This window comes from Gopherus flavomarginatus, chromosome 7 (assembly GCF_025201925.1).
Source record: "Gopherus flavomarginatus isolate rGopFla2 chromosome 7, rGopFla2.mat.asm, whole genome shotgun sequence".
NCBI classification, from domain to species: Eukaryota; Metazoa; Chordata; order Testudines; family Testudinidae; genus Gopherus; species Gopherus flavomarginatus.
In genome coordinates, this window is record NC_066623.1 from 101281991 (window position 1) to 101309283 (window position 27293).

Sequence of the window (27293 nt, forward strand, 5' to 3'; positions counted from 1 at the left end):
TGTCAAGCTGGATCTTAAAAACCTCTAAGAATGGAGATTCCACCACCTCACTAGGTAACCCATTCCAGTGCTTCACCACTCTCCTAATGAAATAGTTTTTTTTAAATATCAGACCTAGACCTCCCCCACTGCAACTTGAGACCATTGCTTCTTCTGCTGTTATCAGCCACCACTGAGAACAGCCAAGCTCCATCCTCTTTGGAACCCCTTCAGTTAGCTGAAGCCTGCTATCAAATCCCTCCTCACTCTTCTCTTCTGCAAACTAAATAAGCCCCAGTTCCCTCAGCCTCTAATTTATAAAGATTTTTTTTAAGTGTGCTACTTGATAAGAATTGGTCTTTCAGCATAAGGGCAACGTCCTGCTTAGTTACCTGTGTTTGTAGAAACATAAAAATTTAATTTCAATAATATCCCTGTTTCCGAGAACAGTAAATATATAAGAATACCTAGTCCTCCAGCATGTGCATCAATGAGAGATGCTGCTACTGCAGTCCCTTCAGCAAGACCGAGGTCTTTTGCAGCCTCTGGCATTAGGCCATTTCCAACAGAAGCTCCAGGAGACAGGACTTGGTTTCCTGAGCAGACACAAGTAAAAGCAAACACCCATCAGTTTGATAAACATAAAAGCAAACATGCATTTTCCTGAAAAAGCACTTTTTCCCACCGCTGTTTAATGTACTATCCCTCAAAAAAAGTGTATTGAAAACTCCATTTACTTAGCAAATACCAATTGCACTGTGTGTATATTAAACACAACTGTGCTGTATCATGCTGCTCACAAGAGTTTAAGAACTGATAACTATTCAATGCCCAGTATAGCGAAGTAGAACAACTTTTACTATAACCTGTAAAAATTCCATTTAACATGGTGTGATCTTTTTACTAGGTATGTCAACAGACAAACAGGCTCATGCTTTATATTGTAGCCACTGACTTCATATCTGCAGAAATAAAGGTATTTTAGAAATTGTAGGGATATTAAAGAAGGTACTAACAGTGATTCCCTCAAGTGACAGTGACCCTCCCAGTTTCACCAGGTACAAAAATCTTTCGGTTCTTCTGTCAAAACTTGTAAGCTCCTGTCTGCAGAAAACATTGATTGTATCTGTCCTGTGAAAGATACTCTATTACTATGTAAAACTTACAAACAAGTTAATTGACTTTGTTCTTGAAGTGGACACTATGTTACCACCCCTGCTGTGAGCCTTAAGCCATTAATTGACTCTGCCTAAAATATGGAATGTATGTTGATGAATGCTTGATGTACGTGAATGGCTAGGGAGGTGCCAGCCCAGAAAGGATCCTTCGGCCGAAGAATGTGTCAAGTGGACCACCAGACAACCCCCGTAGGGTAAACTGGGATCCACCCCAAACACCTGGAAGGAATGTGCCACTTTAGACAGTGTGGAGCCACCAGGAATGTGCCATCTGCTGATTGAGTCAGCAACAGCAGGATGAAACAGCTCCCATAGACTAACATAGGAATTAATTCTTATAAGAATGAACTCCAAAGACTGAGGACTTTGAGTCTCTGGTTCTGCTGCCAACCTTCAGGAGCATCAGGTGCATCTGACACAGACTTGGCTCCATCCTCATGACCAAGATACCTGGCCAATAACTTGGCATGAGCAACTTCTAGGCTGGTAACTATAACACCTATACAGAACCTGAATGAATGAATGATTGTGTGAATATATATATATATATATATATATATATATATATATAAGGAATAAATAGTAATAGGAGTAAGTGGTTAAACAACATTGTTTGTTTTTCTGTTGCTTTATTATTATATTTACAATAAATGTGGCATCTTTGCCTTATCCCTCTTAAGATCCTGCTGCTTTTTATTATATTGGTATAACAAAATTAGATACCTTGGGGCAGATTCACTTGTGCTGATGCAAATAAGTGAAAACTGTACCTCCTGCATCAGCTTGGCCCAGAGGCATTTCCATCTCCACTCGCCTTCAGGAGTTCCACCAGAAAAGTGGTGCCTTTAATGTCCATTAGTGCCTCTGTAGTAGCCAGCAGAGGCTGTTCAGAACCATTAAATCAGTGAAATCCTGCCACATTTCCTCCATGGCTAGGACCACCCACTTCTGAGTCTGTGTTGGCTCGTTGCAGAGGAGGGTACGTTGAACCACCAAAAACTACCCTCCCCAATCTGTCTGGCATTCTGCAACAGGGCCTTTCTGCCATGTTCTGTGCCACCACACTGGAGGGAATCTGAGCTTTTAACTGTTTTTTTTTTTTTTTCCCCCAACAGGAAAGATTATTTTAACAACTAATCAATTATGACCAGGACTGGCAACCTTTGGCACACAGCTTGCCAGGGTAAGCACCCTGGCAGGCCAGGCCGGTTTGTTTACCTGTTGCGTCCACAGGTCCAGCCGATCGCAGCTCCCAGTGGCCGTGGTTCACCATTCCAGGCCAATGGGGGTGTTGGGGAAATGGCGGCCAGCACATCCCTTGCCCTGCGCCACTTCCCAACACCCCCAATGGCCTGGAATGGTGAACTGAAGCCACTGGGAGCTGCAATTGGCTGGACCTGCGGACGCAGCAGGTAAACAAACCGTCTCGTCCCACCAGGGTGCTAACCTTTGGCATGCAGCTTGCCACGGTAATCAGTCTCTGAACTATGATAAAGATAGGGATAGACCCAAGCTATGAAGATAGGATCCAGGTCTGGACACTTCGGAGTTCAGGTGTTTCAGGATGGGGGGTTTGATTCAGGCCCATCTCCATGTAAAAGGTCTTTCCCTAGGGTGGTGCTGCAGTATAGCTAGATACAAAGCAGTAAGACAGGACTGACAGCTCCTGGAATCCACGCCTCTTTATTCATCCACAGGTTAGATGGATGAGGCACACAAAGGCACAGTGTGAGCTTCCACACACTTCCTTGCCAATGCCTTGGCTCTAACTCAAACTCCAAATTCATTCAACAGGGCTTATCTTTAAAACTTGCTTAGTTCAACAAATCTTCTGAGCACAATTGGCACAATTTCTGTTTAAAATAAGAGTTCTGTTTTCTCAGTGGGTTTTCATGAGCGTAATGCATTCCTCAAGACTAAACATGCCTAGTTTTTTAAAATTTTTCCTCAGAAGTCAGGTTTTCTAACCATTTTATCATTCTTGTTGCACTTCTTCAGACTCTCTTAAATTTGTCCACATATTTCCTAAAGGGCAGTGTTCAGAACTGGGCACAGTACTCTAGCTGTGGCCTCACCATTGCCAAGTAGAGTGGGACAATTATCTCCTGTGTCATATATACAAGAGCCTGTTAATACCCCAGTGTAATCAGTGTTTTTCACAATTGCATCACATTGTTGACTCATTCACTTTGTGGTGGGCCTTCAAATCTTAGTATGTATGTTACAGTCATGAAAGACATCTGGCTGTGCTGCTGCTGTTTTTTTTTTTTTTTTTTTAAGACATGGTATACAATTGCCTTATCAAATCACCTACAAATCAAATGTGTAATGTATTTTGAGATTAGACAGGCTTATCCTGCCCCCAAACACAGAGCTTCTGGGTGTTAAATCACCAGCCAGGCTGTGAAACACTCAGCAACAGAGGTCCCCATGATCTCCCCTTCAAAGTTTCATATTGAGAATTTAAAATCCACACACATGGATTATTCAAAGCTTTCCAACTAGCTCATTCAACTCATTATACTACTAACCAAAAGTGACCATTTCCGCCTCTTGATGGCTTAGGTGAAATGAATTGCTGGTCTCCTCTAATTCCTAGAGGACAAATGCCGATGTTTTATTGCTCATAGGCTCAGAAAAATCATGCTCAACTTTCTAAGTATATCACAAGTTCACTTTTTTAAATAAGGTTAGACAGCAAGATATTTCTATTTCAGAAAGGTGGAGTTAAAGTGAAGACATCGGAGAGCAAGACTAGAGCGACCTTGCAGCTAGGAGGAGGCTCAAGGAAGTTCATGCAGCTACAACCACAGCTTTTGCTTCAGAATCAGCTGCACCTCCTTAATGTGCACAGCTAGCTCATTTTGTACATCCAGTGTCGGATGAAATTATTCTGATGGAAAATCTTTCACCACTCACTCTCACAGCAGATTTGTTTGTTCAGTCTGAATGGTCAAGTATTGTAACGTAATTATTAAGTGGTTAGAGTCCATTCTAAAGATCGGTGCTACTATTAGACAATATCTTTTCTTACCAGTTATTCAATGACTGTATCTATGACTAATGAGCTTTTAGGGAACAATTTTAGAGATACAGATAATTCTCTTCTTGATGTAAGCAGTAGAAAATGACCATATGGATTTCTTTGCAACAGAAAGCTCATTAGAATAGTCTACATTATGGTTTTCCCCTTTGGAGTGGAGTATGGGGAGGTGAGTTTGTTGTGAATTTCAGATACAGTCATTTTGTGTTTTAGAAAAAGGCACTAAACACACAACACGCCCAGGTGGTTTTAGAAGAAGTCAGAGTGAGCAAGAATAATTCTTCCCTAACTGAAGCCACTTTCTGACAGCATGAGAGATCTGCTCATATCACTCCCACATTGCCGGTTCTGCTGGAGCCTGATTTTAGGCATAGCCCTTGGCATGACCTAGGGAGAACAAGTGACAGACCAACTTGAGAAGCAATCCTGCTCTAAAATGCTGAACAAATGGATCCAGCAGTGCAGCTCCCACTGCCTCCCACTCCTGGGTGGAAAGGCAATAAGAAGCCATTCAGAAACACACACCAAACCCCTGTTGTGGAAGAAAGAGAACGGAGTGCTTTGCGGCTACAGGAATAAGATGAACGGAGACCCCTTTCCTCCTACCAGCTAGAAGACAGATAAGGGAGGCAACAGTTTTCTTCCTCTCCATCAGCCAGGAGAGGAGAGTCTCCTTTTCCTCATCCAGTAGTTAAGAGAAGAGAGAAATCCCTCTCCCCCACCCAGCAGCAAGAAGGCAGAGGCAAGGATGAGATGAAAGAGACTGGAGAGAAAATGAGAAAGGGGAGCCACTTCCACTAGAACAGCAAAGATAATGGGCCAAGAAAGAAAGCATCCCCGGGTCACCCAGCAGCTGGGTGACAGGCTGTGAGTGTGGTAATGAGGGAATGCTGTATTTTCCCTTCCACCTCAACCCCTAGGCCTTAGAGATCAGTGAAGCATTGTGAGCTACACCCGCAGAGCCCTGTCTGCATAGCGAGTTTGGGTGCAAGGGAAACAGGCTCCAGGGGGCCAGGACTTTATCCCTCAGAGTGGAATTTGCGCTCCCACCCACGCACCTGTAAGTGGGTGTGGAATGGGCAGAGCCTTGATTCTACCCACCAATGTGCAGGGAAGTGGGAAGGAATGGTGACCCATATGCTTACAATAACTGAGAAGTTAGAAAAGTCAGCTCAGCATCAAAGTACATAGAATTTGGAAGGGCAAGGATCCATAATGGTGAAGTAAAACACACAAGGAATAGGAACACAATGGTCACAGTTAAGTAAACATTTACCAAGGGATACCAGCCGGTTACCATGCTTATCTCCCATTTTAAGCACAAGGTGTCAGGAGGTAACTCAAACACTACCAGGATGGGGTAACCACTGAAAATACTGGTTTCTAAAAGGTGGTAACTGTGTAAAGCACAGACGATAGGTGTGGGCTTGCCATTGAAATAAAGACATTAGCCCCATGGAGGAATGATGTTGACTCCTACAAGAGCAACATAGCAAGGTACACACTGGCTTAGGAAGCAAAGAAGTATCACAGCAAGAGTAAAAGTGCTTAACAACCACATACTTCTAATCCAACAATAGGTAACACCTTTCAGGGAAGGCAAAGGAAGCAAATTTTCGGAGTGGAGGAGAGGGAGATGAGAACTCTGCAACCAAAGGCAGGCACTGAGAGTACTGTGTCCTCGTTGAGTCTTTTCAAAGAGACTGCATACCGTCTTTGGTTTAAAGTAATCACTGGTGCAAATCATCTGCCTCTTGTAGAATTAAGCCTAACACAACAGACTCATAATTATTTAAAGGCAAAAAACTTTCTTTCACATTCACACAACTGTCCCACTAAGACACACAGAGCCCTTCTCAATGCACTGCCTTGATTCACATTTTTATTTTGAACAATATCACTCATTTTTAGTAGGGTTTTTTCCCCTCCTGCAGAGCAGCAAGTTTACAAAAGAAAAAAAGTCGTTTGAAGCCTTTCCTCCTCTTTTATCCTTCCTTGAAGACTAACTCTGGAATTTGGTACGATCTAGTTTTGTTTAAAGAATTTATGTGGTACCAATGACCCACCACCTTTCTAGACAGTTGCCACAGCAACCACTTATTTACCAGACGCAATACACGAAGCAGACAACAATATGTCTTCAGTCCACTTTAGTAAGCAAAATGAAGAGTGCAGAATCTTACTAATATTTAACAGAAACAGACTTTTTAGTGCTTACCAGTCTTTTTAAAAATAACAAAAGGAGAGCACAGCAGGGGGCCTCAGCTGACTCAGCTCTTACACATTCACTCATTTAAGAGCAGCTTTTAACCTGTCATGCAGAACTCAGTTGCATTTTGTGTTTAATTGTATTTGGCTGCATAACTGTGGAAAAAAATACAAGCGTAAAAAAACAAAAGGAAAAGTTTCCTTTCTCTATTAACTTTGCACCTGAAAACTTAAAGAGCTAAATTTCATTGTTGGTATTAACTTCACTGACTTCAGATATGAATCTGGCCAAAGGACTGTTCTGCCTCATCTTTGGACCCTGGCAAACTGGAATTTCCAAATGATGTTCATTGAAAAACAAACAATCAGCAAAATGTAGTGATCTTTCCTTGAAATAATAACACGTATCTCTTACCTGGCGCTTTTCAGCAGTAGATCTCAAAGCGCTTCACATTCTGTAATGTATTTATCCTTACAACAACACTGTGCAGTAGGGGAGTATTCTTATCCTCATCTTGATTTATTTTTACAGTGGGGAACTCGGGCAAAGACAGACTAAATGACTTGGTCAAGGTCACACAGGAAGACAGTGATGGAGCTAGGAACGGAACCCAGGTCTCCCAAGTGCTAAGCTAGAGCCCTAATCACTGAACAATCAGGAGAGTTACATGTTAAATAAAAAGATGCACAAGCAGAGTGCCAAAGGAAGGTGGAACTTTGTAAAGAACACTATCTTCTATTCACATAGATCCCACTTCACTTAAACTATGGGCTTACTCCTGGCCCATGTTTGATAGGGTATTACTCAGATTGCAGGCTCTTTGGGGCAGGGATTGTCTTCTTTGTTCTGTGTTTTTACCAAAGGGGCACTCAGACAGCTCAGGTGTACAGGTAAACATCTGAATAAACAGTGTCAACCCACATTTACCTAATGCACAGTATGTACACCAGACTTCACCCAATTAATCCAGACTTAGTAAAGGTATATATATTGAGGTGACTGTTTAAGAATTGTTACATGCAGCTGACGAGCAGAAAAGGGAACAGGATGCAGTGGATTGGAGTAATGGATAATGCCAGAGAATACCACCTAATTTTCATGCTTATTTAGAAGTGAAGAGTCCCTTAGTTCACTTAAGCTGACATTTAAAACTAATGTCTTTTACCATAATGTTAATAACGAGTGGACATCTACCTAGAACTGGTTAGGAATTTTCCCTTCCAATTTTTTTAAATGGAAAATGCAGTTTCTGCAAAATCCAAGTTTTCCTCAGGAAGATTCTAATTTTTCAAAACTTTACAACTCTCCAGCAGGAAAACTGGAATGAAATAATATGTTTCAGATGGGAGTGATTCAAATTAATTTGTCAAATCAGATCAAAACGTTTTGTTTAGGGCCAATTCAACATGAATCTGCTTCTGCCTAAGCTGTCCCGGTACCTTATGGAAGTTGTAGTTTGGGGTGTGTCATGCCTCCATTCTCCCATATGGGCCAGGTCTTTGGCTCTACTACATCTCAGCTCAGCTACTACAGTAATGGAGGCCATATAACTGCCAAAGGCCGATATACATAGGGATGGTGAGGTAGACATGGGCATTGGCAAAGTCAGATGACCTATATGGACACCAGACATTGATCCCTTAAACTGAAAAATAAAGTAGGTCTATAGTTTGTGAGTGCATATCTTGGGGGTGATGGCTAAGATTTACATGTATGCTGCCTACATTCCTGGCAAAAGAAGAACAGAAAAAACTAAAGTACTGCCTGTCATTTATTTAGTAGGTATGCACAGGATCTATCCAAACCCTGAGGGAAACAACAGAGCTTTGGTTAACTGGATTTGGGTTAAATAGTGCAGCATAACCCTCTCTTTATGGATGGAGCATTACTTAGACATATGTGAGTTAGCCATGTGTAGATGGTTTAGTAAATAAGTGTTGCCCATTCAGACATGAATTCAGCTTCCTGTCTCCATCCTTTCACCTGCAAATAACGAAGATACATTTTCACAGCATTTTAACACAGTTTCCTGGTGTCTTACAGTACATCATCATAATCAATGTTCTCTTTAAACATTATGGGTCAACAAATGGTATCAATATATTTGACTAGTGTTATATTTGTTGAAATCGTAGGTTATGTGACTTGGCTGGATATTGGGTACTGCAAGTCTCTATTTAGGGGTGCATGTATAATTTATCACATATTAATTATGGATTATTACTAAACCGATAGCTTTCTGTTACTGCTTCTTTATTAATAATGCAAGTGAGAGCAGCTCTCCTTTGAAGTATTATTTAATTACCCTTTTTTTCAAATCCAAAAGAAATGAAACTTAATCAGCTATTGAAAGAACCTTTTGCATTCTTCACCTAAGCTTCTGATGTCTGCACAGCCTCATTTCTCACGAAAAGACTTCCAATTATTTTCTGTATTTATGTGGTGCTCACAAAACAGACATCCCTGTGTTGGAAGCATAGGTTCAAGCGAAGCAAGAAGGTGAAGATGATGAGAAAGCATTACCAGAAAGTGGAAGCATCAGACAAGAGGAGGAAGAGGACAGATGGTCAGCAGAAAGCCTCTGATCTGGAACTTTTGGAAGCCAGTCTTTTTATTATCACTCTATGAAAAAACAAAAAAGAAAAAAGAAAACAAAAAGTGGGACAATTGTTTAGGGACAGATATTTAAACATTACCAATATGCCAAAATGAACAGAGGAAAGATGGGAGTGAGAAGGTTGGGGGGGATTCATTTTAGCCTGTTACTTCCCTCTTCTATTACAACAGTGTGCAGACTTGTAAAAAAATGTAAGTACTGCAGCTATTACATCACAACCCTATTTAACTGAAACACATGGTTCAGCAAGGGTCAGTTTTATCCCCTGACATATTCAGAGGCAGCTGTTCAGCATGTAGGATCTTCATCATGCCCCAACCAAGGCTTAAGTACCTAAATACCTTTGATTTCAAGAAGTGACAAGTCTACTTCCCCACTCAGGTGAAGGTCTCAGATAGCTGACAAACACTTGAAATGAATACTCATGTAATTTCGTCCTCTTGTGAACATGATCCTTGAATGCTATGTGTGGTTCTTACATATGCTGATGATAGCTGCTTTAGAAATGCTCAGAAAGATAATTTTGCCAGAAGCTGGGAATGGGCGACAGGGGATGGATCATTTGATGATTCCCTGTTCTGTTCATTCCCTCTGGGGCACCTGGCATTGGCCACTGTCAGAAGACAGGATACTGGGCTAGAGGGACATTTGGTCTGACACAATATGGTCGTTCTTATGTTCTAATTTATTTATTTCACAGCACCCAGAAATGTGCTAGATACCTCACATTAGGACAACTGTTCCTGTCTCAAGGGGCTTACAATAAATTAAGGTCCCAGGGGAACAACTGATAGCAGATAAGCTGCCTGTTGCATCCACATGGAGTCCCATTGAATTCTAAGGGCTCTGCATGGGAGCAGCAATTGCAGGACTGGATCTGATTTCTGACATGACAATGAAGGGGAACAAAACACAAAGGCGTTGAGGCAGGAAGGAGTAAGTTTGCAGCAAGAGATAAATGTCTCCACTCAGTTATCTTTTTTCCTCAAAGAGGCGTATTTCTCCAGAAACACTTTCTCCGCTATTCTCTCACACTCTATTCCTTCCTGATATCGTTTAAAGTTAAAATGCTACTGTGGTAATTGCCATAGGCAAGCTTTTGCTAAGAGTGTTGATTTAAACTTTCACTGTCTACTAAATATGAAAATGAGAAGTATAAAAAGCTCCTGGATTTCATTTTTAACAGGAAGAGAAAGTTTAAATTGGCATAATATAAACTAAAACATCACTTACTGTTACAGCATGAAGAAAGAATGCAATCATGCCTGTCAGATATAGAAGGAACAAATACCCACCCCCCCAAAAATAAAAAATGAAGACTACATCTACAGACAAACATCAGTTCCAAGAGAGTAGTTTAAACCCAGCCTGCTTTCTTATGAATTAAGTTGTTTGGCTGGTTTCCAGGAGGAAGTCTATTCAACCTAGTTCCTGTGCATGACACCAAACGATTAAGCAGAGCCTCCCTACTTTCGGCTGATGCAGGTTCATGAGAGCATGACAGTAAGTTAAATCTTCCCTCTCCACTTCCAGTGTCTTTACCAGCATGACAGAGCCTACCAGGAGCGATCAGCCCTAACAATCTCCTCTGAAGAATTTGCTCCTGCTGACTCACAGATTATAAAGCAGTGCCTGAGGCTTTCAGGGACGAGTCACCACAGAGTACCTCTTTGTATGGTGCCAGCTTCATCCCCTTTCTAGCTGTTACAGCTCTTGGATGGACTGAAATTACAGGAAGTCAAAGAAACTTTGGCATTTTTGGAGCACTACTCACTTGTAAATTCTGTGGATTTTGACAGTATCAAACACTTGAGTATCCTGTGATTCAAGCCTTTACATTTTTTTTTAAATTGCAGCTTATTGTAATTTATTGTGGGTGTGTGGGGGGGGGCGACACGTAAATAGGATCATCTGTTTTGAGAAAACTTTGTGTTTTACTCACTTCTTTATCATGTGCAAAGTTCAGTGTTCTCGTTCTTCTTTGGTTCTGTGAGCAGACAGCAGAATCCAGTGGACTGGGATCAGAGAAGCCTGGAATGAAGGACTTCACCTTCAAGGAGGCCCCTCAATGTGTTGTGTGGCCTCTATAGCCTTAGAAAGGATAGGAAAGGGGCAGGGCCGGTGGAATGGCAACTCTCTGGAGCACCAGTTATTATTGGTTCCATTCACCCAACCCAGAATGGAAACTCCATCTCCAGAGGAAAAGAAGGTCAGGTTACCTGCCAGCACAGGGGCCTGGGAGAGCTCAACTCCTGAACAATAGCTCCCATGGAATGGGAGGCTCAGGGTGGTGAGGTGGTCAGGAAGCAGTATGAAGACAAAGATGCTCTGCACACTGGCCCTGTCCTCTACTGAATCCTGGGTTGGGGGGATCTCTGGGGGCTAAACTCCTTCCCTTTTTGAGGATGGGAGGCTTAAGAACATCTCCTCCCCCAGATATCAGAATGAAGAGGAAACTTGGTGAATACGAACTGATAGTGTCCTTGCCCGTGTGTGGAAAAAAAACAGTGCAAGGCAGCATGTGGCTCTCCATCTTTATTCGACAGTACCGGTCTTCTCCCTATTTATGGTTCCTTTGTTATAGTACCATTGCTGGTAGTGTATCAGCTGTGTACTCCTTCCTGTGTGTCCAGAAGCAAACTGAAAATCTAAAGGGTTGCCTTTTCAAACAAAGGCAGGTAAGCTGCACCCAAGAAAATACAGGTAATAATGAACAAATACAGACAAACAATTACATGTCTGGTCATGCAATTATCCATTTGGCACATGTAAACGTACATTGCTTCCCCTTTTTCTGACTCCAGTATCCCATTCTAACAGAAGTGTTATCTCTCTGTCAAGTGGCAGCTGATGGCTGGGTTGGCTTCCCAGTGGAGGAAAGATCAGTGATGCAGAGCCTGGCTATATTCAGTGTAATTTGCTTTATTTACACCTATACACCAGGCCTGAAACGAGGTGCTCAAACAGCAAGCACGGCAACACTTTCTTTCAGGAATCTCAGCCCAACACCAGTGCCAAGTTTTCAGGAGCAACTCTGCCTCAAGAATTAACTCTAATCGGAGACCACAGAAGAGAACAAGTTCTCCTAACACTGCCACTGCATAACCCAAACAACAACAGCAGCATTTCTTTCCAAGAGACAAATTTGGTTGCAAGAATTTAGAAGACTATGTGTAACAGCACCACCTGGAGATGTGTGCAATAACAATACTTCTGCATAGGGAAGCAGGTGCTTGCAAAAGCAATGATGGGTTTATCCACCTAACATTTTCATGTTCAAATAACCAGTAGAAATTCTCTATTACTCACTCGAATGCATGAAGTGGTACAACACAGGATTTGTCTACATGGCGCTGGTATAGCACATTAGAGCAGAGGTGGGCAAATTAAGGTCCATGGGCCACATCTGGCTCATGGGACCGTCCTGCCCAGCTCCCAAGCTCCTGGCCCAGGAACCTAGCCCCTGGCCCCTCCCCTGCTGTCCCCCCTCCCCTGCAGCCTCAGCTCGCTTGATCCGCCACCGGTGCAATGCTGTGGGTGACAGAGGTGTGAGTTCCAGGGGCAGCACAGCTGCAGAACCCAGCCTGACTCGGTGCTCTGTGCTGTGTGGTGGCGGTGGCACCCACTGGTGCTCCAAGCAGCATGGTAAGGGGGCAGGGAGGGTTGGATAGATGGCAGGGCAGTTTGGGGTGGTGGTCATGGGGCTGGGGTGTGGATAGGGGTCCGGGTGGTCGGGGGGCAACAGGGGGTTGAATGGGGGCAGGGGTCCCGGGTGACAGTCAGGGAACAGGGGGGTTGGATAGGGCAGGAGTCCGGTGAGGGGGCAGATAGGAGGTGGGGGCCAGGCCATGACCCCTTCCAAAACCAGCCCTCCATACAAATTTACAAAACCTGAAGCAGCCCTCAGGCCAAAAAGTTTGCCCGCCCCTGCACTACAGGGGTGTGATTTGTGAAATACTCTAACGCACTGTGCTATCACTGCCCCATGTTAGACCCTGCTTGTCTGAGCTAAAAAGATACATCATACAAACTGGGCACCTTTTAGAGCGCACCAGGATGGGACAGTTAGCATGTCAGCAAGCTTTACAAATCATACCCTTCTACTGCCCTTTGCCATGTGGTTTAGACAAGCCATTAGGCAGCTACATTTGAAAATTTAGCTCCAAGTTTTTTCAACTTGTACATAGTGAGAAAACAGCTTCAGTCACTGATGGTGCGAGCTCCCTTGCTTACGCCCAAGGCTGTATTTATTCTCAGTCTAAGAGCAAGTGCTGCAAATGAAATAACTTTTGGATGGCGTGACTTTTAGAAAAAACAACTACCCTGCTTTGCTCTTCTGTGGATCCTTCTGTTCAAGGATTCCAAAGGCGGAGTGCCAAAGCAGTGTGCCAAAGTGTCCAAGGCTACACATCAAAGCACTGAGGTTAAAAAACTCCAAAGCTCTGGAGTTGAGTACCACAATGCCAAGGAAGGACTGCAGTGTGCCAGGCTTTGCACTGAAACACAGAACCATGGTTCCAAATTGACAAGCCCAAGCACCGCAGCACTTAAAAAACAGGCAGGGAGCATGGGGGGGAAAAAAAAAAAGTCTTTGCATCAACTCAAAAATCATCTGAGAATCAGTTGGACAAGGTTAAAAATGACAGAAAGTGACCATGGAGACAGGCTGATGCAGTGCTGAAATCGTGGAAGACTGGGAGTTCCTCTGCTGACCACAGTCACCAAGGAACTGGGTGGAGCATTTGGAGGATGGCATTTATATACAGGAAAGCATAATGGCCAGTAGGGATCCTGACTCAAGCTGTACCCTTCAGGGTCAAAAATCTATAAGATGAATGACTTCTGCCAGTCTCAATCTAGGCTGGTGAAACCCGGGACGATCCCTTCGAAGAAGTATTACTATCCTATTTACAGATGAGGAAACAGAGACTGAGAGAAGTTAAGTAACCTGCCCAAAGAAAGCTTGGAGTAATGTCAAGAATAAAACTAAAATATCCAGGTTTCCCAGTCCTATGGTTTAACCACAAGACCCCATTCTTTTCCTAATATCCTATTTGGATCATGCATCTGAGGAAGTGGGTATTCACCCACGAAAGCTCATGCTCCAAAACGTCTGTTAGTCTATAAGGTGCCACAGGACTCTTTGCTGCTTAAACAGGTTAGGTACTTCACACTGAAATCAATCAGATTTAGGAGCCTAACTTGCTTAGATGCTTTTGAAAATCCCACTAAGTGCTTATGTGCATCTTTAGGTACCTAAATACCTTTGAATATCTGACCACAAGTTTCTATTTACAGCTGGTTCTGAAAATATTGGGAATTGTATAATCTTTCAGCAGGCAGAAGAACTATGTTTCAGAGTGTTAAGTCTGGTGTGAACATAAATATAGCAAAATCAGAATGTAGTTCCATCGCAGATGAAGAGACAATAAATATCTATTTATAAAGTATCACTGCAATATGTCAACATCAAAACACATAAGTTACTACACCAATAGACATAACTATTCTACAATACCTACAATAGTTTCTTCTCCAAGACAAATGCACCATCCTCTGGGGGGGTAAGAGGTAGGTGGGGAAGGTTAGTCATAAGTTATTACAATAGAATATAAAATTATTTGGCCCCTGAAGTAGGAGATGGTGGTGAAAATTTATCAGACTTCCCTGACCCTCAGCCCCGCAATACATTGTACAATTCAATACCTACATTTTCATGTACTACGGTCCTTTCAACAGAATTGCTAATGCCTTTCTAGGTTTTATAATGGTCACAAAAAGATGCTCATCATGCGATCTCACCACAGCAGATAAGTGCTGGTGCCTGTGGGGGTTTTCGATGCAAGCTGTCTTCTACTGTTTGTTTGCAGTGGGCACATTAATGAGGTCAATAAAGTTTGCAGCAACTGCGTATGAATCTACACCTTCAACAATGTGATTAGTAAACTCTATACATGCAGAAGTGACCACAGGAGCCTATTGTGTGGATTCCCTGCAAAGTCAAACTGCTCTGGGTAACGTAAAAGGTTAGAAGGCTGGTACTTTCACAGCAGAAACCACCATTTGATGTGGGGAAGGTTCAGGGGAGATCCTAAAGGCCAACGGTGGAGGATCTCTTTTCAACAAGGTCACATGTCAAGCTAGAGTGAAACTAAAAGGAGCGTATTACATGAAACCACAAGCAACACTGTGGATACACTAAATGTCTTGCCCTTTAAAAATACATTTTATAATATGCACTAGTTCAGAACATACAGTAACTATTCCCCTGTAATTTCCACAAATTCTTTTCAATGTCCTGGAAGTTAAGGGAACTTGAAAAAATCTGTTTTATATTCCAGTCATAACTATCCAGCTATAGTTTCCTCTCATTGGAGGGAATATTGTTCTCACCAGAGATTAGAAAAACATGTTGTGTTTGCCTATTCCATATTCAGTAACAACACTTTGCTTCTGAAAACAATAAAAGAAGGCTCAGCTAATTTTCCTCTGATTTTTTTGTTTTATTTGACAACAAAATGACTATTACAGTTTAGTGCTGCTAAGATTTTAAGCAAACTGCATTAAAGACATATAAGTAAAACGCCAGTCTCTCTCTTTCAGTGGGATTGTGATGGCATTAAAATACAGTAAGTTCACATAAGAATTTAGGATAAACAAACCTTGAATAGAAGTGTGGAGTTCTGGCTACATTGTGCACTAGAGCAAATGGGAAATTCTATTAGGGGAATCAGATTTATGTATTTATTTAAGAAGAATTTGACAGTGTCCCATTTCTTGTCTCATACTTATTGCTTTCTAGCTTGGTTTTACAATCTCCAGAGCTCCTGGGTTTGCAAGGATACTTTGACCTACTGCTTGTTCCCCTCCTTGGGTCATGCATAACTTTTACTATATGCATATAAGTAAGGTTCTTCTTAATGCATGATATTGCGGAAATGGCAGATTCTGCAATATTAGGCTCCCTCTGCAATTTTATCTGCAGGAGCCCCCACTCTCAGCCCTGGCCTGCTATCAGCAGAAAAATCACATAAAAGTAACAATGGACTTTATTATCACAAATAAGGTTCATTATTACTTTGCCACAATTTTCTATGCCTTATCTGTAACTCAGCTGCAATTTTCTGACAATCATCCTGCAATTCAAGTAGGGCCTTACATGTGAGAGAGAGCGAGAAGGTGGGTGAGGTAATATCTTTTATTGGATCAAGGCCTGTGGATTGACAAGACTCTTCCACCAACAGAATTTGGTCCAATAAAAGATATTACCTCACTCACCTGTGTCTCATACCCTAGGACCAATATGCTACAACAACACTGCATGTAGGATCTTCTGGAAACGCCTGCTCAGGAATTTATTCCGTTTGTTGAAGCCGATGGGAGCTGAAGCTGTTCAGCACCTTGCAGCAGGATTATGTCCTGCAGAAGTAGCATAAATGCAGACAGAATTAAAGGGCAAATGGGGCCTGATCGTGCTCTCATTGCACTTTATGGCAGAACTCCCATTTACTTCTATGGGACGAAGTTTATATACAGTAGATTCTATTTCCCTACTTAAAATCAATACGGGCAACAACAAAGTAACTAAGAGTCTTGCACACTACAAGACAGTCCTATTCTGGGGGGGTTGAAGTCCTACAGTCCAGCTGAGGTTTGCAGCAGGGAGGCAAAGTGACAACTGAGGGCTAGCTATCTCCAGGCAATGCTGAAGGCCTTAAATAACTGCAATAAAGAAAGGGAGAGCTGAGATCATCCCCACCGCTTTATCCAACTTTCTCCCCAGCCGAACAATGCAATCAGCCTGCAGACCCCCTGAAGAAGAACAGCTCATGAACTGTGATGCCATTCCAGAGAACTGAAGTTTCTGGCTCTGTAACCCAGTTCCTAGAAGTACGCTGTCCAGAAGCAGCACTTCTGGGAATGACAGTAATAAAAATGGGAAGGCCAGGAAAGAATTTCTCCCCAGAGCATATCGCATGGACCTTAGAATGGCTTTTTCTTTTAGACTCTTCTCAAGCACTGAGCTGAAACCATCCATTAAGATCTAATGGGCATAGCCCACAAGATCAGTTGCCTTCTGTTGCAGAAGAGCAGTCATTGGTGGACTTCATCTCCTTCCTCCATGCTTCTATTAATACAGAGGGCTCCTTATTACCTCTTCCTCCTTTCATGCATCCACACAGGCACAGCCAGTATCTAACGCTGGGACCTTAACACAGGGCTAAATTCAGTAAGCTCAACAGTTTTGGGGTTATTTTTGTTTAAAAGCTAATTTAGATAAAACTTATAGGAGTGGCCATAGCTTCCCAGTCATTTCAGGCAAGGTTCTGATACCATTACTCACATTGAATAATATTTCACTCCTCGGATAGCCCCACTAAAATCAAAGTAAGCACATAAGGAGCAAAACACTATTCATTGTGAGCAAAGGTGTCAGGATTTGGCTCTAAGTAACTCTTACATTTGCACCCGACATGTGGAGTGTATGAGCATTTTATCCTTATGTGCTGCTTTTATGGGAAGCATTGAGTTCCATCACACAGTTTCTTATAAATACTCCAGGCCAGATTCTGTCTCTCTGCCTCCTACGGAGTAGCACACTACTCTAGCAATAGTCCCACTGAAGTCAATGGAACCACTTATGGAGCAATGCATTTCTCTGTCTGAGTGAGAAAAACAGATTCCAATTCCCCATGTAGTTCATCTGTGAACACCTGGTTTCAAAGAAAAGAGAAATGTCAACATTATTATAGTTGAAATTTAAGATTTCAGCCTTTCTAAGTTCTGATACTTGTGTTGCTCATTTTTATGTGGTGTCCATCATTACAACCATGCCCTTTTTGTTGAAGGTTACTTTATCATTTGAAACATGTATGTTTAGTTACTTAAAATGGTAAATTGCTTTGCACTGTCCTTGAAGTGCACCATATAAATATTGTATTCGATCCTTAGCTTACACTTCATAAATCATTTATTTAAAAAATATTCCTCCATGAGACCATCAGCTGCTGAGGTGTTCAATTTTCTGGTCAAACATTTATTTACAGCATGTGTTCTTTTGGCTTAGTAACGATCTGCTAAAAGCTACATCTGGTTGGAGTTATAGGAATTGTATTTATGCAAAAAAAATCTCAAAATACTAAATGCTCAAATCTGTTAACAGGGTTTATACCATAGTATAAATGTTTTAATGAGCGGTGGAGATGTTGAAAGCTATACAGGGGAGGCTTTCATAGAGGCCTGACTATTACTTAAAGCATCCATTTGTGACTATTGGAAAGATTTACCAGTTGCATTGCTGCTATCAAGTCATTCCTAAATTACTTCTATTTCATGTTACTACACTGCAACTGTTGTAGAAACTTGTTCAAAGTGCCAGACATTTAAAAAAATCTAGAGGAAATTTCAGATGATTAACTTTGATGAATGGACATATTTGAATTCATGTACCATAATATTCTTGTTAACGACATGTCTGCTTAGGACATCCATTAAAAGTCCATTAACTTAACAGAGAAAGTCTAATAAAGTTACCCTGGAAATTTTCTGGTAAATTAACATTATGGATTTTTAATGAATATTTGCTGTAGGTATTGTAACAAGGCTAACATTCTAATTAAACTTAGGCCCTGAGCAAGTAAAACAGTCCCATGAAGACACTACAAAGCAGAGAAAGTTCTTTCTCAAAAGCTTTCATAAGCATGGTTGGCGCAGGTCACAAAATATGATAACAATAGCTACAGCCATTATCGTTATCTTCATTGGCACAGTGGGTGGTGTCCCAGTGTCAGAAGCTTACTGAACAAATTCAAGTTCTAAGGTTCCCATATTCTTCTGCGCCTGCTGTAGAAATTGCTCAGTTTTGGGGTGGCCATTTTGAAACCATTTGGGCCTGATTGTCAGGAGTGCAGCCAACCCACAACTCCAGGTGAAGTTGATGGGAGATATCAGTAGGCATCACCTTTGAAAAAAAATCAAGCCCTGCCAGTATATGTCTCTGATGATCAGAATAGTTTAGTGGAAATGTTTGAACATTTTGACCTAAGAGATTTTGTTAAAGCCACAAGGAAAGTTGGTATCGGTGCTGAAGTTTTCAGGAGTGACCAATTCCTGTGCCCATGCTTCTCCAGAGCTCCCCAAGAACCTTTTCAAGTACATCAGTAAATGATATCAAACAATCAAACAATGCTGACTGGCCAATGTGATGATGTCATGCTTTTTAAGAATAGCTTTCCCAAAGTGATTCTTCCAGCAATATTAATAATTCTGTATCACAAGGTTTCCACCACTACATTTCATGGCATCCGCAGGTAAAGAGTATACTTGGGAGATATACCACGTGGCACCCAATCTTTTAGTTTTTTGCCCATTCATATCTAGTTTCAGTAAGGCCTGATACTTTTCTGCTGAGAAAACTAATAAACAATGATACAGGATATGGATTTAATTTTTTAAAATAACTTAATTTACCTATTTTTTCATACTTATCTGCCACCAAATCTTCTAAGCCAATCACCTTCCAGAAACTATCATCCCAGCCCTTCTCTGGGGAATATGTCCATTTGCACACCAATGGACAGAGAGACCTAATGAGAAAAGACATAAATCCAGAATCAGGACACCTATTACACTAGTTCATTAGCTCATGAAACTTAGGAATGACACAGTAGCGGATTGGCTACAGGGAACCTTGGGATAAAATTTTCAAAAGTGACTATTGATTTTGGGGGCCCAATTTAAGACACCTTAAAAAGGACCTATTTTTAAAGGTGTCCCCCACCAATAGGAGCCGTGCACATGGCCACTCCTCCCCTTCGCATACACCAGCCAAGTGAACAGCCATGCACATCAGGCACGTTCCAAAAGGACAGTGCAGCCTGAACACCATATACGCAGCAGGGAGTTTAGGGAAGTTCCCAGCGAATGGAATGGGACTTGTACCAGGACTGAATTTGGCCCATAAAGTTTTGTGGCCTGGTGTGTAAAAGCAAAACAGAGTTAAATTAGTAGTGCTTCTGTATAGTGTGTATTCAAGTTTCAGTGCCACTGGCTCTGTATTTCATCAGAACTTGATGACAGTTCAGTGACATACTGAAATAACATAAGCTGTGATGCAACCCAGTGCAATGTTAAGTTACTGTTTCAATTAACTTTGATGATAGAACTGTTTGAGCCCCACTGTGTTGATAGTGTCATAAGGATACAGTATAACGGCACAAGGCAGAATTAACTCTCTACTGTAAAATGGATTTTTCCCCTCCCCAAACTTTCCTTACAGCAAAAAAGCATAAATAACTAAGAGTGACAAGATATTGTGCAATGAACAGCATCCTAGGAGATAATTTTTAATTGTGCTCTGTAAGTAAGTTAACCAAAAGGTGTTAATAATTCTAATCACTACTGAAAAAGTCAACTAGCTGTAGACTTGGAGGTGCCATTGTGGTCTACATGCAAGCTGGCTGTGTCTCAGGGAAATGTTACATGAGTGCTGTGATTGGTTTCAAGAGATGCATACTTGGCTATTACATTTCTTTTAGATCTTATTTTGTGAATTCTGTATTACTTGTGTTTTAGCTTAGATTTACTTCTGTTGAAATATTATTTTTATTCAGATGCTATGATTTAAAGAAATGTTAAAAATGCAAGTGCTTGTTTGCTATTTTATACAACTTATTCATGGCATCTGGAGCTATATCTCCTTGCAAATAACAAAAATGCTATAAATATCTTTTCTCCCTGACCCTTTCCTCCCAAAAACTTCCTATAGACCTAACAAGAGGAATTAAACTAAAAGTTCATTACACACACACACACACCTCCCCCAACACACAATAATGTAAAGAATGTTTGGGGTGTGTGTGTATATATATATCACCTAGAAGCCCTAGCCATGGACCAGAACCCATTGTTGTGTGATTGTTCAGTGCCTGGCACAAACAGACAGTTCCTAGCCCAAAAAGCTTAAAATCTAAGTATAAACCAAGAAACAGCTATATAGTAGCAGCAATATATTTTACATTAATTCATCCTGAAGTATCCCAGTGTTGCAAACCTCAATACATACAAATAGCACCAATAAAATGCACTTGAGTCTGGGTTGGAAGACAGCAACCAACTGATTACACATTATATCTTGCACAACGGTGCATGAGTGGCTGGTGGGAGGATTTTTAGCTTAGGACACCAAGTCAAACATTTACTCTTATGAAAACTACCATGGGATCTTTATTGTCCATTTAGAGTATAGAGAATCTCTTACTTCACAGTTTTGTCCACAAAAACCCGCTACACACCATCCCTCCATAGTAAGCTATATGGGATTTAGTCTATCTGACCTGATCCTACCACGCTTAGCTCCTAAAATAAGTGTAGCCATTTCAAACCTCAGAGTTGGACGTAACCATAATCTCTGGCTGTTTAATAGGACCCTGCATTGTACTAGGCCCAAATGCAATAGAATTGAGAATTCGTCTCTCCTCAGAAACATTCACAAAAACAAATACTGAGGCTATTTTTTATTCAGTCCCAAATACAAATCAAATTCAAGTTTTATAGATGCTGCTATAAGATAAATGATTAAGACAAATAAGAACTGGAAAAGTTCCTTTCCTCTTCTGCTGCAAAACTACATGCTGCCCAGTCCTGGTATGGTTTTTTATGCAGAGAGCTAAAGTACATTTGAAGTGGATCATGTTACATTTTATTCCATTTCTTTAGCATTCCCATATGTTTTTATAATTGTATGACTCTTGATGCTTATTTACAAAACTGATCTGTTAAAAAAAAAAAAAAGATACATCATCCTAATTATAGTGACATTTCCCATATGTGTGGTTTCCATTCCATTTTTGTACAACAGTTTGCAACAAACAAATGACATGATGAGTATTAGCCATTTGGAGAAACTGAAATGGGAATGATTAGTTACATGCTAATAAACATGGAGAGACACAGATCACTTTGGGGTTAAAGTTCTCAGGCTTCTCACAAACTACCTGGAGCACAAGCTAGTTCAAACAGGGTTCTGCCTGTACATCTGAGTTTTGAATCTGCCCTGTTCTATGGTTAAAGAAAGGAACGATCAATTATCATTCTCTCTGACTTGAAAACAAACACACACCAAAATAAAAAGTATGTGACATGTAACTACAGCTATGACACTGTTGGTAAGAAACTCCAGTTTCCAGGGGTTTAAAAGACAGACCTTAAAGTTCAACTAGGATCCTTGACAGAAATTGTATAAATAAATAAATTCTCAGCATAGGAGCATAGTGAAAAAAGCCAAACATTTTCTCCAAAGTAACCTGATCCTTCCAATTATAAACAAATAAGTAAAAGACTTTCACCATTTTAGGAAGATTTTACATAGAAGTAAATAAATAACATTGCAGGGCTTTCCAAAATACGGTAATTACCAAATCATAAACTAAAATCATAAATGACTATTTAAGTAGTTCTCTGTGCTCTGAATTATGATGACACCTCTTTATTTAGGTGCTAGCTTGACAAATGCTTTATCTATATGCTGCTGCTAATGTACTGGGGCCACTGCCTATCATGCTGACCAATACTATCTCATTGTTGACTTGTATTCCTTCATCTGTGTCTGTCTGTATCCATCTATTATCTATTAGTATTGTACTTAGATTGTAAGCTCTTTCGGGCAGGGACTGTCATTTTGTTCTATGTTTGTACAGCACCTAGCACAATGTGGTCCTCGTCTATAACGGGGCTCATAGGCAGAACAATAATACAAATGCATAAATAATAACGTGGGTGAGAGGGCTATATAGGAGCTAAGGAGTAAGGCTTCGAACTCTCTAGGAGCCCAGCTAAGGAGTAAGGCTTCGAACTCTCTAGGAGCCCAAAGGAACTCCCACTGAGTCTCTGTATTTAAATGGGAGTTTGTAAGGTGCTAGCTTTTCCCCAGCTCGTGAAGTACCCACTGCCACACCCAGATTGTCTACATCTACAATTTTGCAGCGCTGGTTGTTACAGCTGTATTAGTACAGCTGTATAGGGCCAGCGCTGCAGAGTGGCCACACTTACAGCAACCAGCGCTGCAAGTGGTGTTAGATGTGGCCACGCTGCAGCGCTGTTGCACACTGCGGGGAAGGAGACCTGCTTGGAGGGGGGGTCGGGGAACGCCAGAGCACACCGCGGGGCTGGAGACCTGCTTGGGGGGGGGGTCGGGGAACGCCAGAGCAAACCGCGGGGCTGGATACCTGTTTGGAGGGGGGGGTCGGGGAACGTCAGAGCAAACCGCGGGGAAGGAGACCTGCTTGGAGGGGGGGTCGGGGAACGCCAGAGCACACCGCGGGGCTGGATACCTGCTTGGAGTGGGGGTCGGGGAACGCCAGAGCACACCGCGGGGAAGGAGACCTGCTTGGAGGGCAGTGGAGTTTGCTTGATTACCGAAGAGGCTTCCTCAGGTATGCTGGGATACCTGCTTATTCCACGGAGGTCAACAAAAACGCTGGTGAGTGTCTACACCTGATGACCAGCGCTGGTGATCCAGCGCTGGATCCTCTACACCCGAGGCACGACCGGGTGTACGGCCAGCGCTGCAAACAGGGAGTTGCAGCGCTGGTAATGCCCTGCAGGTGTGTACACATCCTAAGTTGCAGCGCTGTAACCCCCTCACCAGCGCTGCAACTTTGTAGTGTAGACAAGGCCTCAGTGTCTCTTTTCAGGCAATTTCATTAGGAGCTCTGGCAGCCACTCCCATTGTGATGGTTAAAAGGGGCTGAATAAGCTGAATCTCAAAAGCACCTGCCAGTTGACTTTTCATAAAGCCGGTGACCAGCGGCTGACCTGTGATGAAGGACTGAGATAAAAAGAATTGGTACTGTTCATTGTGGTATATTTCTGTCACTTTTCTGACTGAGTGGTTAGAAGTATCAAGACTTGTGATAGCTGAAGATGGATGAACCAGATGAATAAAGTAAACACCCTCTCCTTCTTTCCAAACCATCATCCAGAACCAAGGAAGTTCAAGAAATTCAGTTAAGATTCCGTAATGTAGTCAGCAGTCCCTTTATAACTGCATAATCCAGGTTTCTGGAGTCTTGGAGTGGTCTCCCTAGACAGCACGGACTGCGTTTAGTCAGTCTGGGATAGACCTGCTCATGAAACTTGATTATCCTCAGGAATTTTCTAAACAAAATGAAGTGAAAATTTTCTACTATCAATTCTGAACAAAAATTGTGTGTCTGAAGTTTTGCCATCAGGAGAAACCAGAAAACTATCAAAAATCAACTTTTTGCCATGGAAATTTCTATTTCAATAAAACCACATTTTTTAACAGGAAAATGTTACTCCTGAAAAATTTCTGCAAGCACTAGTCTGGGATATACAAAGAACTCCAGGATCTCGCCTGTGAACAACAGCTTCAAGAAAGAATCCCCTTTGTAGTCAATACAAAGCAGACTGACCTGTGAGGGGCCACACCACACATCCCTTTCCATTATTTTCTAACTTTCTGCTGAGCCCTGGCACATCTGTGTTTTCATGAGGACTGAAAATGGATGTGCCAAAATACTGCTATTATACAATTTCCAGCGTGACCAGAAGCTGGAAGATCTGGAAATCTCACTGGCAGCCTGTCCTCATCAGAGACCCATGAGTTTCAGACAGCCTACAAGAAGCCAGACTTTTGGGGTGGTTACTCACATGAACCTGAACTTCCAAACATTTTAAGATCCACCTATCACTAGTGTTTAGCTCTCATTGGCTTATACTCTTGAATAAAATCAGTCTGGGTCCCTCTGCAGAGGCTTAGGGCCAGATTGTGCCTTGTCTCTGTGAGAGCATGTATGGAAGATGAAAAGCACAAGAAGCCGCCCGTCCAGTCTTCCCCCATACAAGGTCCTGCCACATTTGCAATCTCTGTGGTGTGCTGAGACCAGTGACTGCTCCCCACTAACACCCTCACTCCAAAGGGAGTGGAGGGAAGCATGGACATGACTCCCTAGTACTCCAGTCATTTGAACTGGCCTCCCATGCATGCGAACGTATGCTACACTCAGTGAAAGGGTGTAGCAACAGGTACATTCCCAGAGCATGCAGCGGTTCTTTGGGAGGCACTTTGCTCCTTGGTGCTGCTTGTGGGGTAATGCAGAGCCATCCTACCCTATTCACAAGGGTGGTATCTAAAAGGTCAAGTCTGGCCCACTATGGACAATGATCTAGGGTTTGAGCATGTCATCCATGTGTGGCATTCCTGAGCTGGAGGACTTGTGGATCAGGCTTCTACTGTACCTCACATTCATCCCCAGCTCTAGATGAAATGTTAACATTTTGGATTGGAGAGAAAACTAGCATGCATTGTAAAATAACTGTCGGTATTAAATCCTAGCCCCCCATGAAGTCAGTGGAAGTTTTGCCACTGATTTTAATTGGACAAGGATCTCGTTCAATGGTCCTAACAGGTCAGAGATAAACTTAAAATTTATGCAAAAAGTGTATTCTGTAGGCATCAATTTCAGAGTAAGTATATCACAACTGACAAGACTGACGAATGTTCAATATGCTCCCAAGGTCACAGCGGACATTTTAATAAAAAAAAATACTGATAATTCTTTGTTGGCTAACAATTTATATAAGGATGGCCCTTTGGTTTCCCCAAAGCCTGGGTTCTATGCTGACATACAGAGCCAGACCCTAAACTGATATAAATAGGCGTACCTCCACTGAAGTAATTGTAGCTACATTCATTTACACCTGCTGAGGATTTCAACCACAGTTCAATTGCTAGACTAGTTAGGGTAAGCTGCAGTTAGGTACCAAATAGGTAGCGTGCAGTTGCACAGAGTGGCTTTCTGTGGTTTGTAGGCCAGAGTTTTTTAAAGCCACAAATCATCAAGAACAAAGAAAGCTATGTGAGTTTGCAAAGAGAAAACCTGTGACTGTGGAGTGTGATTGATAACATCAATAAATGTTCTCATTAATTCTGCAAACTTGAAAATTAAATAAATTCATTCAAATTAAAACCCAGGACTTAGGCTCTGCTCAGCTGAACTTCTCCATGGTCTGACAGCTGTAAAAGTTATTAGTATCCCCCCAAATTATGCGATCCATAGTCTTAGTGCTTTCTACAGAAACAGAAACGGTACTGCTCTGATGCAGTCATAAAACTGATTGTGGTTTTTACAAAAATGCCCCAGATAGAACACTGAGATACAGCACATGTATCCCCTCCAGCAATACTTTGTATTCAAAAGTACTGGGCGTTGGTGTTGTAGAAGCCTGAAGAGCAGCACAGGTTATCACAGGGCAACAAGAGAACACACCGTTATATGCTCCTCTTTATGGCTATGGCTGTACATGTTAATTCACGCCCTTTCTGAAATGGAACCAAATTATTAGTGCTACGCACACTGACGTTTATACTTGACACAGCAATGTCTTTGCCTACACTATATACTCCTCTACCCTGGTATAACGCCACCCGATATAACACGGTAAAGCAGCGCTCCAGGGGGGAGGGGCTGCGCGCTCCGGCGGATCAAATCAAGTTCAATATAACACAGTTTCACCTATAATGCCATAAGATTTTTTGGCTCCCGAGGACAGCATTCTATTGAGGTAGAGGTGTATTATCCTCTTTGTGGAGAGTGGGTAAAGGGAATAAGTTTACCCGGAGGTGACATTTCTCAGTCAGAAGGAGAGAAAATCTGGCACCTAGTCATTCAGCCTTGAAACAGTATCATACTGCTATAAAATGTATGAGATGCTGCCCATGCGGGACGTTTGGTGGAGAGAATAAAAGAACAAGTGGTGGGTTAAGTTCACAGCAGTGTAAGAAGAGCTGCATCTGTTGTCACTCTGTTGCTACTCTAGATCTCCCAGGCAGATTAGTTTTAAACCACAGGGCCACACAAGGCTGGGTCCAATACATTTCACATAAGGCTATCTGCATTTTACTCATTTCACCTATTCAACAGCTCTTTAATTGTATTTACACAAACTGAAACATGGCTCGGTAAATACCATCAGCTCGATCCGCTAAACTGTATAAATGCAAAATTTCTAATATTTAACATGTTACCAGGGGTTTTGCTTTTTTAAATTATCTCTGACCAAAAAACAAAAGCAAAAGAAACCCCTGTTTGTCTGAACTCATTTTCTTAGCATAAATGTGACTTTAACTTGAAATGTGTTTTTTTTCTTTTGATATACACTAAATATATCAAACAAAAAAAACAGGTGGGGAAGACTGTTTGGGACAAATAGCAGACACATTCCAATTGTACGCTGGGGCCCTGT

General features: G+C 41.9%; 1 protein-coding gene across 3 annotated transcripts in view; it reads right to left on the reverse strand.

Annotated features, from left to right (window-relative positions):
- FGGY (FGGY carbohydrate kinase domain containing) overlaps positions 1-27293 on the reverse strand; it is a 201323-nt gene that overhangs the window by 100994 nt on the left and 73036 nt on the right. For all 3 annotated transcript variants that reach the window (XM_050962008.1, XM_050962009.1, XM_050962007.1), the window contains exons 6-7: positions 19497-19612; positions 447-575 (exon numbers count right to left, since the gene is read on the reverse strand). In XM_050962008.1, the coding sequence (XP_050817965.1) occupies positions 447-575; positions 19497-19612 (245 nt within the window). The remainder of the gene's footprint in view (positions 1-446; positions 576-19496; positions 19613-27293) is intronic.